The following is a 12,378-nucleotide window of genomic DNA, read 5'->3' as shown; positions in this document are numbered from 1 at the left end:
CTAGATAACTGTTAGGACGAATGACAGCTGGGGTGCTCCAGCGCCATTAAGATCTGGGCGGCCATCCTGGTTTGCTCATTGTTAAACGTGTGCCCATGACATGTACCTCAAATCTCTTCCTAGTACACTCAGAATAAAATCCAAATCTAGGTCTCTAAGGGGCTATGTGATCTGATCCCTGCTGGCCCTTCTGACTTCATCTTTAACCACCTTTGACCTTGATCATCTTCTGTGATGCTGATCTCCTTGGCTTTCCATAAACAGTCATGCCCCAGGGCCTTTGTACCTTCTTTCCCCCCGAGACATTTACACAGCTTCATGACTTAACTAGGGCTCAGATGTTACCTTATCAGAGAGGCCCTCCTTGATCACTGTATCTAAAAAAGCTCCCCACCAAATCAACTCTATCATATTCCACCCACCTTCCTTTTCAGTTCTTCCACAGCCTGGATCAGAATCAGGACTGTGTTATCTGTTTACATATTTATCATCTATCTCTTCTGCACTAGAACATAAGCTTCACGAGGGCTGGGGTTTTTGTCTTGTCCAAGGTGTATCCCCAGTGCCTAGAAAAGAGTCTGGAAAAGTGAGGAACATCTAACAATTTATTAAATGAACCTCTCAGTTTCATCACCTGTAAACCAGGCTACACACTTTCGGGCAGAGGCGGGAATGGCTTCCTCAGTGGCACAGCGGTAAATAACCCGCCTGACAATGCAGGAGACAGGTTTGATCCCTGGTCTGGCAAGATGCCCTGAAGGAGAAAATGGCCACCCACTCCAGTATTCTTGCCTGGGAAATCCCATGGACAGAGGAGCCTGGTGGGCAACAGTCCATAGAGTCGCAAAGAGTCGGACGCGACTGAGCATGCACACCTGGCATGTGATGGTGCAAATGCACGTGACATGAGACACATCCTCAGGGCACCATCCTCAGGACTCACTGGTGATGCTGGTGATGACGATGGGAAGAGCCTTTCCCCTCACCTCCCACGCCAGCCCCTCCCTCTTACCTTCATGTTTCTGGAACTCCTCCTCGGAGAAGCTGACGTCCTTGTGGGAGAGGTTGGTCATGAGCTGCTTGTTCTCCTCCTGCAGCTGGGCAATCTGAGAAAGGAGGTCTTGTGCTTCCCCTCGCCACACGTCCTCCACCAGCTCCAGCTCCTGCAAGGGCGAGGGGCAAGTGTGGGTCACTCACTGCCTGCCCAGGGCAGCAGCCTTACCCACCCAACCCTGACACTCAGGAGCAGCTCAGAGATGCTGGAGCTCTGGGGTTGTTCCCTTCTCCGCGAGAACCAGGCATCAGCAGGTGAGCAGTTCAGGCATCACCAGCCCACAAGGCAACTTCACAAAAACTAGAAGGCGTCCTGCCTCTGGGCCAAGCCTGCATTTACACCGTTAGGACCCAGGCAGGTTAGAACTGCCCTGAAGACAACCAAGGCACTGGATCTGCACCTTTTAACAACCCAGACAGGAGACAGAGGATGGAGGGGCAGCCCCAGGCTACAGGGGCCTGAATGTACCTGCCCTCTGGGGAGGTCACATCCTTGATCCATCCCAGCAGGACACACCTCTTTCCAAGAGGCAGAGAGGGCTGCAAAGATCCCAGGGATGCTCCCTGGCCCTGAAGCTCCTACTATACCTGAAACAGGCACCTCTTCAAGTAGCCTTGAGCAACTAACTTTAGAACTCTGAGCCTCAGCTTCCCTTAGCTGGGGAGCCCTAATATCAAGGCTCACAGTGAAGAAAACAAAAACACTAATTTGAAAAGATATGTGCACCCCTCTGTTTACAGTAACATTATTTACAATCAAGATCTGGAAGCAACCTGAGTGTCCACTGATAGATGAGTGGATAAAGAAGACAAGGTCTATTTGCACAATGGAATATTACTGAGCTGTAAGAAACAATGAAATCTTGCCATCTGTGACACCGATGGACCTAGAGGGCATGCTGCTAAGTGCAATGAGTTAGAGAAAGACAAATACCATATGATTGCAGTTATTTGCAGAACCTACAAAGCAACATAGATACAGAGAACAAACAGGTGGTTGCCAGAAGGGAGGGGACTGGAGAGGGAGTGAAATACGTGAAAGGGGTTAAGAGGTACAAACCTCCAGTTACAAAATAAATAAGGCACGAGGATGTAATATATAGCATAAGGAATACAGTCAATAGTATTGTAATAACTTTGCATGGGGACAGATGGTTCCTAGACTTATCATGGAGATCATTTCATTGTATATGTAAATGTCAAATCACTACACTGCACACTTGAGACTAATATATAATATTGTGTGTCAACTATGTTTCAGTAAAAAAAAATAAAGGCTTACTAGTTGAATGTGAGGATAAACAAGATGCCTATTAAATAATTTTGTGGATGGCTGTAATTAGAGAAATGCTGTAATCAGAGAAACGGATAATAACAAGTGTTGGCAAGGATGTGAAGAAACCGGAACCCCCCTGCATCACTGGTAAGAATGTAAAATGGTGCAACCAATGTGGAAAACAGTCTGGCAGTTCCTCAATAAGTTAAACATAGTTACCATATGACCCATCCATTGCACTTGTAGGGTCTGAGAAATGAAAACATGTGTCCACACAGAAACATGTATATGAACCTTCACAGCAGCATTACTCATAATTGCCAAAAGGCAGAACCAACTCAAACGTCCATCAATTGATGTGCAGGTACATAAAATGTGGTGTATCCGCACAACGGAATGTAATTCAGACAAAAGGAATGAAGCATTGACACAGGCTACAACTTTGATGAAGCTTGAAGATATGATGCTGAGCGAAAGCAGCCAGACGCAAATGGTCACTCAATGTATAACTCCATTGATGGGAAATGTCCACGATACAGATGGACATACAAAATCCACAGATACAGAAAGTATATTGGCAGCTTGGCAGGGGCAGAAGGGTTGGTGGAGAATAAGGAACGACTGTTAATGGGCCTGGATTTTCTTTCTGGAGTAATGAAAATGTTCTAAAACTGACTGTAACACAAGTCTAGGAAAAACTAAAAAAACATTGAATTGTATGTTCTGAATAGGTGAACTGTATGGTATATGAATTATATTCAATAAAGCTGTTGCCAAAAAAACAGGTATTTGGTAAAACCATTAACTGTATAGAATGCTTGCTTAAAGCATGGATACTGGAGCCTGTTAACCTGAGCATGAATTTAATTTCTGCCATTTACTAGCTGATCTTGGACAAGTTATTCAATCTTTGGGTGCCTTGGAAATGAGGAAGATAGTGTAATATCTACCCTGCAGGTTTTCATGAGGATTAAATGGTTAATATATGTAGATATTTGGAATCGTGCCCAGTACCCAAAAAGCGCTAAACATGTCTGCTGATTTCTGGTCCTCCTACAACCCATCCCAAGCCGGCCCAGGTGGCCAGATGTCAGCATCGCCTCCATTCATCTTTTAAATAAGTTCCTATATCCCATCGCCTTCATCAGGAAGCCTGCTGAACTTGGGAAATAAGAGGTAATAACTTAAGTGTTCATACAGCTGATTCAAGGTCACCAGGGGAGGTGAAGGGTGGGGCCAGAAGCAGAAGCGGTGATTGAAAGATGGAGCAGCCATAGGACCTTCCCAAATGCAGGTATGGACTGGAAGTAGAGTCAGGCTCTTCCTGCGCCAGTCCTCTCTGCTCCCACCTGACAAAGGCTGAGCACACAGAGGGCCCCAGTGCTATCAGCCTATCAATCAAGTGTAACTGGCCGCAGGAGGCAGAACAATGCCCCCAAGAGATGTCCACAACCTAATCCCCCTGGAACCTGAGAATATGTGACCTTGTGCAGCAAAAGGGACCCTGAGATGGGGAGATGCTCCTGGGTTATCACAGGTGGACCCAATGTAATCACAAGGGCCCTTAAACATGAAAGAGGGAGGCAGGAAGGGCAGAATCAGAGATGAATGATGGGGGGACTTCCCTAGTGATCCAATGGTTAGGACTCCACGATCCCACTGCAGGAGACGTAGGTTCAATCCCTGGTCAGAAAACTAAGATCCTGCATACAGTGTGGTAACAGAAGCAGAGATCAGAGTCAGAGATTTGATGATGCCACACTATTGACTCTGCAGATGGAGGAAGGGGCCACAAGCCAAGGGATGGAGGTGGCCCCCAGGAGCTGGAAAAGGCCAGGAAATGGATTCTCCCCCAAAGTTGCCAGAAGAAATGAATTTCCTGACACCTGTTTTTAACCCAAGTGAGATTCCTTTCTAACTTTTGACCTCCAGAAGTTTATCCAGTATTCTTCATATTGATATTATTCATAGTATCATATTATCCCACATGATAATAAATTTGTGTTTTGAGTCAGTAAGACTGAGATGGGGATACCAGACCACCTGACCCGCCTCTTGAGAAACCTATATGCAGGTCAGGAAGCAACAGTTAGAACTGGACATGGAACAACAGACTGGTTCCAAATAGGAAAAGGAGTACGTCAAGGCTGTATATTGTCACCCTGCTTATTTAACTTATATGCAGAGTACATCACGAGAAACGCTGGGCTGGAAGAAACACAAGCTGGAATCAAGATTGCAGGGAGAAATATCAATCACCTCAGATATGCAGATGACACCAACCTTATGGCAGAAAGTGAAGAGGAACTAAAAAGCCTCTTGATGAAAGTGAAAGAGGAGAGTGAAAAAACTGGCTAAAAGTTCAACATTCAGAAAACTAAGATCATGGCATCTGGTCCCATCACTTCATGGGAAATAGATGGGGAAGCAGTGGAAATAGTGTCGGACTTTATTTTTGGGGGCTCCAAAATCAGTGCAGATGGTGATTGCAGCCATGAAATTAAGACGCTTACTCCTCGGAAGGAAAGTTATAACCAATCTAGATAGCATATTGAAAAGCAGAGATATTGCTTTGCCAACAAAGGTCCGTTTAGTCAAGCCTATGGTTTTTCCAGTGGTCACCTGATGTGAAGAGTTGACTCATTGGAAAAGCCTCTGATGCTGGGAGGGATTGGGGGCAGGAGGAGAAAGGGACAGAGGATGAGATGGCTGGATGGCATCACCGACTAGATGGACGTGAGTTTGAGTGAACTTTGGGAGTTGGTGATGGACAGGGAGGCCTGGCATGCTGTGATTCATGGGGTCGCAAAGAGTTGGATATGACTGAACAACTGAACTGAACTGACTGAAGGCTGTAGTAATTAGCTACAGCAGCAATAGATGAATACAGTTCATCTATTATCCCTCAGTTCTTTTTTTTATTCTTCTTTCAGTGAACTGACTGGGGAGCTGGTTTTTACCCCTGAGCTGATCAAGGACAATTTGATCTTGCCTCCACACCAGCTAAAAAGGCTTTTCAAGGAAGTGGCCCCTGACCGATCATCTCCTTCACCTTTTCTCAGCACTGTTTTCAAACTCCTTATGCCAGCCCATGAGGCCCAGAGTGATCAGATCCCTGTACCTCCCTGAGGGATTCCCAGTTGGCTCAGTGGTAAAGAACTTGCCTGCCAATGCAGAAGGTACAAGAGATGTGGTTTCAATCCCTGGGTCGGGAAGATCCCCTGGAGAAGGAAATGGCAACTCACTCCAGTATTCTTGCCTGGGAAATCCCAAGGACAGAGGAGCCTGGCTGCTACAGTCCATGGGGTTGCAAAGAGCTGGACACAACTTAACCACCAAACAATGTATCCCTGACCTCTTCCTCACTTGCTCTGCTCTTGTCATACCAGCCTTCTTTGTATTCCATGCACACACCAACCTCCTACCTCAGGGCCTTTGCACTTGCTGCATTTCCTGCCTAGAATGCCCTCCCCCAGATCTCCCTATGGCTGGTACCTACCTTTCATTTGGATCTCAGCTCAGACGGCACTTCTCAGGGAAAGCATTCCTGACTGCTCCATCTATGAGACCCCAATGCTGACCAGTCTCTTTTATATTTCCCCATTTTATCTTCTTCATGGCACTTATGATAAGCTGAAATTTTTTAAACTGTAAAAAAAAAGCCTATCTCCTCACACGAGAATCATATCATTCTATTAGAGTAGCCATTAGTCGTGTGTCTGCTGAGCACTTGGAATGCAGCTGGTCTCAGCTGAAACATGCAGTGAGGGTTAAACACTCACCAAATTTCAAAGACATGGTAGGAAAAAAAGAATGCAGAATACCTTATCAATAATATTTTGGTTACTGTGTGGTGATGGATGGTAACTGACCTTAGGTGGTAATCATTTTATAATATACACATATATCAAAGCATAATGCTGTACACCTAAAAGTGTTATCTGTCAATCACATCTCAATAAAAAGCACCTTTACATTGATTACATGTTGAAATAACATTTTGGAAAGCCTGGGTTTGGTATATTATTAAAATTAACTTCATCTGAGGAATTCCCTGGTTGTCCAGTGGTTACGAATAGGAGTTTTCATTGTTCTGGGCCCAGATTCAATCCCTGGTCAGGGAGTTAAGAATCCATAAGCCACAGGTGAGGTAAAAAAAAAAAAGTTAACCTTACCTATGTCTTTGTATCAATGTGACACACCACATTTATTTCTACGGGATAGCACTACGCTAGAAAGTCAAGCCCTTGAAGACAAAGACCTTATCTCTTGTGGTCACTGCTGTGGCCCAGAACAGTGCCCAGCCCTTTGTTGGTACTCAATAAATATATCTGTTGAATGAATAAATGCATCATGTACGCTATTTACATGATATGCATCTTCCACTGCTTTCTAGAGTCTCTTTCTGTGTTTTCCCGTCTTCCCTGTTATGCACTCGCTGCCTGAGATGAGGACCTGGTCTTCCTTTCCTTTGCATCACCCATGTCACCTGGGAAGGCGCTGTGCAAGCTGTGGTCGGTCAGCGGGGCTGTGGACTGAGCAACCAGGCAGTACCTGGTAAGACTGTGGCCTAGGTCTGAGCGATGAACAGAACTGAGTCTTTTGGGGATCTTTTGGGGATCTTTTGGGAGGAGGAGTAGAAGGGAGGGTGCAGGCTTTACTGGAGCCATATTTGCTTTGTTTTTATTTTTTTTGACTGCACCATGCAGGATGCAGGATCTTAGTTCCCCAAGCAGGAATCAAACTGGTGTCCCCTGCATCAGGAGCTTGGAGTCTTAAGCACTGGATCACCTGGGAAGTCCCTGAAGCCAGTTGGGAGAGAAGGAAGAAAGGAAAGAAGGGAGGGAAGGAGGGAGGCAGAAAAGGTGGGAGGCAGGAATGAACAGACAGACAGATAAGATCAAGGACATGCTAAGAAGATTTTTGTGGAAATAACACCTTGAAGATTCTTTGAGGCTTATGAGGGGGTGGGGCTCGGGTGGAGGAGGGAATAAGAGGAGTCTCTCTTGATCTCAAGAATATGAAGTAAAGGGGACTGGAGCAGGGGTGGGCAAAAAAAAAGGATTTTGTCCTCCGAATTCTAAAAAATCATCCTCAGTGTTTACAAACAAGCCCTGGCTCTGAACACATTGTTTACTTCCTGGCCAATAGCACTCCAGAAGTGACAAGTGCAGCTGGCTGGGAATTCCACCTGACTCCAGGCCTAGTGGCCTCCGATGGCTCCCAAGGGTGTCTCCCAGCCCAGCTGCAGCAGAACTTAAAATGCCAAGGATGGGGACACAGGTGCCAGGACTTGTGTGACTTGGCTCTTAGTCCTTGTCAGTAAGAAGCAGTTTGTATGTGAGCATCTCAAGGTGCCTTCCTTCCTCGACCTTTTGGGAGAGTCCGGGTACCTAGGGTGGGGGAAACATTCCCAACATCAGCCTAAGAGAACTCTGTGAAATCCCCTCCTGACCCAAAAACAAAAGTCAACACTTGGAGAAGCCCTCAAAATGGGCCAGGTTTTGTCCTGAGCACCGTAACCCTAAGAGATGGGTACTATCAATATTATATTTCCCTATTGTATAGCCTATTATTAATATTCCCTATTATTAATATTTCCCTTTTGTATAGCCCAGAAGCTGAGGCACAGAGAGGTGAGGTGATTTGCCCAGGGTCACACAGCCCATGAGTGGCAGCACTTTAAAAAGGCTATCCAACTCCAAAGGCCCTGGGAATCTTGACTTTAATTACAGGGCAGGGGACATTTTCAAGCTCCCTGTGAGATCTTGGAAACACTGTCTAAGGCTTGGGAGCTTGAATTTCCTACCTGACCTCAGGACACAAGAACCTCTGAGGACAAACACAATCAAACCTCCAAAATGTGAGTGCTTTGAATCACCCAGGGACCTGTCCTTAAGGTTAAGACTGCAAGCACAGCCCAGGCTCTCTTCCTTGAAAAGACACAGACCTCAAAGCACACAGTAGGTTGATGGCTGGCCAGAGAGTTTCAGAGAGGCCACGGTATTTTCCTGAGGACACACAGCGAGTCAGAGTCTGCTCAGACACCCTGATCCTCCAAGGAGAAGCGTTTCGTCTCATTCTCAGTCTCAAGGGTCTGCCAGGAGCTTCCCTGGGCTGAGGTTGGGACAGGAAACCACAGGTCTCCCACTTCCTTTTCCCCAGCCACCTCATGTGGACTGCGAGGAGTCCCTGATTCATGAGCCCAGGATTCTTGGTCACAAGCAGAGGCTGAGCCTTAAAGGTGCCCCAAATCATCTTCCTCCAATTCAAAGAGGGTGGGGAAGAGACACTAGAATTACCTCCATGGGGGCTGGGAGTCTCAGCACTAACTTGGGACAAATCCCTCCACCCGGATCCTCAGTTTCTTCATCTGTAAAATGAAGGGAATTATCCCTACCTCACAGAGTAAAGTCAAGGTGGGGAAACCAACCTAGGTTAATAAACTCGAAGGAACTCTGGAGAGTCATTGGCAGTCAAGAGCTCAGAGACTGAGGGTCAATGAACCTGGTGGCTGGAGGTCCCATCCCCTTGGCTCTGAAAAGGTCTGGAGTACGATGAAGAAAGGAGCCTGTGTCACACCTTCTGGGTAGCACTGAAAGGTAGGGGCGCTTATTTCATTTCTGGAAAAGAATAATATTCTAAGCACTTTAGATACTATTCCATTTAATTCTTATAAGGCGGGTCCTATTCCTATCGCCATTTGATGTGAGGAAATGAAGCACAGAGAAGTGAAATAACTTACTCAAGGTCGCACAGCTATTAAATGGTAAAAGTGGGGTTGGAACTCAGGTCTGACTCCAACCAACGACCCTTAATCTCTGTGGGTGGTACATGCCAGGTGCCCAGGCTGGGTACGAGGGCCAGGGGCCTCGCTCCTTCCCTCATCCAGTGGGATCTTCTCTCATCTATTCCCTGTATACACATCCGTGTGCACCTACAGAAGCCCAGGGCTGAAGGGCCCCCTAGGTCCCAGCGGCCCCACTGCACGGATGGGCAGACTGAGGCTACCGCCCACCTTCTGGTGCTTGCGCTCCTTCTCGATGCGGTCCATCCTTTCAAGCCGCAGTCGGTCCAGCTCGAGGCGCAGCTCGTCCAGTTCGGGAGCGACGTGGTGGCGGCTGACGAGCACCTCCAGGATCTCCAGGACACGCACGACCTTGGGCATGAGGCGCGCGATGGCCTCGCAGCCGTGCTGGTCGATGACCCGCTCGAACTCGTGGCCCACGAGCGACGCGATGTCGTACACGTCCATGACCGTCAGCTCCGCCACGTTCTTCTCCAGCGCCGACTCGGCCGCCAGCGCCGACCCCCGGTCCTCCTCCATGGCCCCCCGCCCAGCCTCTCCCCCACCCCGCAAACTAGTGCAACTCCCAAACTTGCCGCTGTCGAGGGCAGCGCCGGGGCCGGGCCCACCTTTCGCCGCCGCCGCCGGCCCGCGCTTAGCTGGCGCTCCGGCGAGGGCGCACCTGGCAGGCGGCGGGCGTCGGCATGGGCGGAGGCGGCGGGCCGGGAGCCGGAGGTTAGCGGTCAGGGTGCGGGTCTCGGCGCCCGGAGCGGCCCGGAGCCTGCTCCCCAGTGAGGGGAGGCGGCGGCGGCGGCGGCGGCGAGGACGGCGCGCGCGTGCGCAGGCCCGCGGCGCCTCCCAAGTTGGGAATCCGAGTTGGGCGCAATGGAGGCGTGGGGTCTGGCTGGAGAGCGGGCTCCGCTGCCCTCTCGCAAGCAGTCCTCGCCCGAGGGCTCGCTCCCACGCCCTGGGCCTGAGAAGGAAGGGCGGCCGCGGCTCCTCCGGGAAACTTTGGCGGCGGCGACGCCGGCTGACCAGCTCCCCCCGCGGGGATGCCGCGCGCCCCGCCCCGATCCCGGCCTGGAGAGGGGCGCGCCCGGCTGCCGCCGCCCGAGGGCGCCCTGGGGTCCCGGCGGGCACCGCACCCCCACCCTCCGACTCTGCAGACCCCCGCCCCGCTCCCGCCGCTCCACCCGCGGGACCTTCCCCGCCTCCAGCCGGCGCCCCCAGCGCGTCCGGAGGCGCCACCCCCGCCTCCGGCGAGGTCCTAGCTCCTCCTCTCCCAATCCCGTCGCGCAGGGGTCGAGACTAGCCCAGAGGAGAAGCGAGGTGGGTGGTGGGGTGCGGAGGCGGTGGCGCTGCGGGTCGCAGATCTCTGGGACCACTCACAGCGCCGGGGGGCCACTCTGCGTTGCAGAGAAATGGAGGGCTCAGAGGTGGACTCCGGGATGCGGCCCATCCCGGGAAAGAGTCGAAGACCCCGCGGCTCGCCTACCCTCCCCGCCAACCAGGTCAGCGGGCGGACCTGGTGGCGCCGGGCCCTGAGCTTCAGGAGAGGGACAGAAAGATCGAGGGGTCCTCTGGTCCCTAAGCCTCCGGGCTGTCCGGCTTGCCGGCCAGCCACATCCGTTAGCGGCTCTTTGTGACACCTACACCACTTCACAGAGGCGGTGAGAACAGGGTTTGAATTTCAGTTTTCTTGTCACAAGCCCCCTGTCCTTTTGACCTGGCTAAATCTGTTAGTCCATCAGACCACCCTTCCCGGCCCAGGTGAGCCTTCCCCGAAGCCACAACCCCATCTTTCACACCCCATCCCACCTCGTACTCCCATAAAGCTGCGCTTAACACAGTGAGTTTTGACCAAGGTTACACTTACTTCCCTCTTCAGAGCTCCTTGAAGTCAGAAAAAACCCTGAACGCCATTGTAGCTATGAAGTGCACCCCAACTTGACACACATTATTTAAAACTAGAAATGCTTAAAGTTTATGTAAATATATGTATATAATTTTTATGTATTTATTTTTGACTGTGCCGGGTCTTTGTTGCTCCGTGGGCTTTTCTCTAGTTGCAGTGCGCAGGCTTCTTTTTGCAGTGCTTCTCTTGTGAAGCACGGGCTCCTGGGTGCCCAGGCTTCAGGAGTTGTGGTACATGGGCTCAGGGGTTGCAGCCTCCTGGCTCTAGAGCATAGGCTCAGCAGTTGTGGCACACAGGCTTCATTGCTCCGCAGAATGTCGAATCTTCCTGGATCAGGGATTGAACCCGTGTATCCTGCATTGGCCGGCAGATTCTTTACCACTGAGCCACCAAGGAAACCCTAAAAATGTTTAAAGTTTAAAATGTATTGAGCATTTGCTTTATATTTAGTTTAAAAGTAGTGTTTACCATGTGTGAGGCATTATTCCAGGTACTTTGCAAATATTTCCTAACTTACTACTTCTTAAAGTGTGACCTCATGACCATCAGGGTTCCTCAATGCCTGAAGGGTCTCTTTGAGGTCCCTTTGCCAGCTATATCAATGACAGGCTGCATCTTCTTCCTATAGGTAATACAAATCAGCATATCATGATTGACTGAATGTGCAGATACAGATCTTAGGGGCTAGCTCTCAGATAATGAGCTAGATTTTAAAGAGATTTGCAAAAATATGGAACAATGTCACTGTCCTCAGCACTTGTTTGTTTTGGAGCATAATTAATTTTTATTGAAAAAATTCATGCTAACATGTCATGTGTCTGTTTTAAATTAATCAGTGTTTTTTTTAAAAAACAGCTTAAATTTCTAGTTACAGTAGATATCAATAGATGTAACATTTTAACAAGGTCTCTTTAAGGTCTTCAACAGTTCTTAAGAGTCCCTGAGAGGGAAAAGTTTGAGAACTGCTGCCTTACTACTTCCTAAGAAGTATTATTGTACTCTACAACAGAGGAAACTGAGACGCAGAGAAGTCAAGTCACTTGGCCGAGGTCAGACAAGCTGGGAAGTGTTAAAGCCGGGGTCAGATCTGTGCACAGCATCCCAGTAAGGTGGGTCTATGATTTATTGTTTAGTCACTAAGTCTTGTCCGACTTTTTGTGAGTCCATTGACTATAGCTGCCAGGCTCATCTGTCCATGGGATTTCCCAGGCAAGAACACTGGAGTGGGTTGCTATTTCCTTCTCCAGCGGATCTTCCCAACCCAGGGATTGAACTCAAGTCTCCTGCATTAGCCGGCAGATTCTTTACCATCTGCACCACCTGGGAAGCTCTGATCTATGATTATCT

General features: G+C 49.1%; 1 protein-coding gene across 2 annotated transcripts in view; it reads right to left on the bottom strand.

The window, feature by feature from the left end:
* Nucleotides 1–9,671, bottom strand: part of RILPL1 (Rab interacting lysosomal protein like 1) — a 42,549-nt gene extending 32,878 nt beyond the window's left edge. For both annotated transcript variants that reach the window (XM_052654944.1, XM_052654945.1), the window contains exons 1-2: nucleotides 9,348–9,671; nucleotides 1,013–1,163 (exon numbers count right to left, since the gene is read on the bottom strand). In XM_052654944.1, the coding sequence (XP_052510904.1) occupies nucleotides 1,013–1,163; nucleotides 9,348–9,656 (460 nt within the window). In that variant the 5' untranslated portion in view covers nucleotides 9,657–9,671. The remainder of the gene's footprint in view (nucleotides 1–1,012; nucleotides 1,164–9,347) is intronic.
* Between the last annotated feature and the right edge of the window lie 2,707 nt (nucleotides 9,672–12,378).

This window comes from Budorcas taxicolor, chromosome 17 (genome assembly GCF_023091745.1).
Source record: "Budorcas taxicolor isolate Tak-1 chromosome 17, Takin1.1, whole genome shotgun sequence".
NCBI classification, from domain to species: Eukaryota; Metazoa; Chordata; class Mammalia; order Artiodactyla; family Bovidae; genus Budorcas; species Budorcas taxicolor.
Note: the sequence above shows the minus strand (reverse complement) of the source record. Positions and strands in the feature narration are given on the sequence as shown.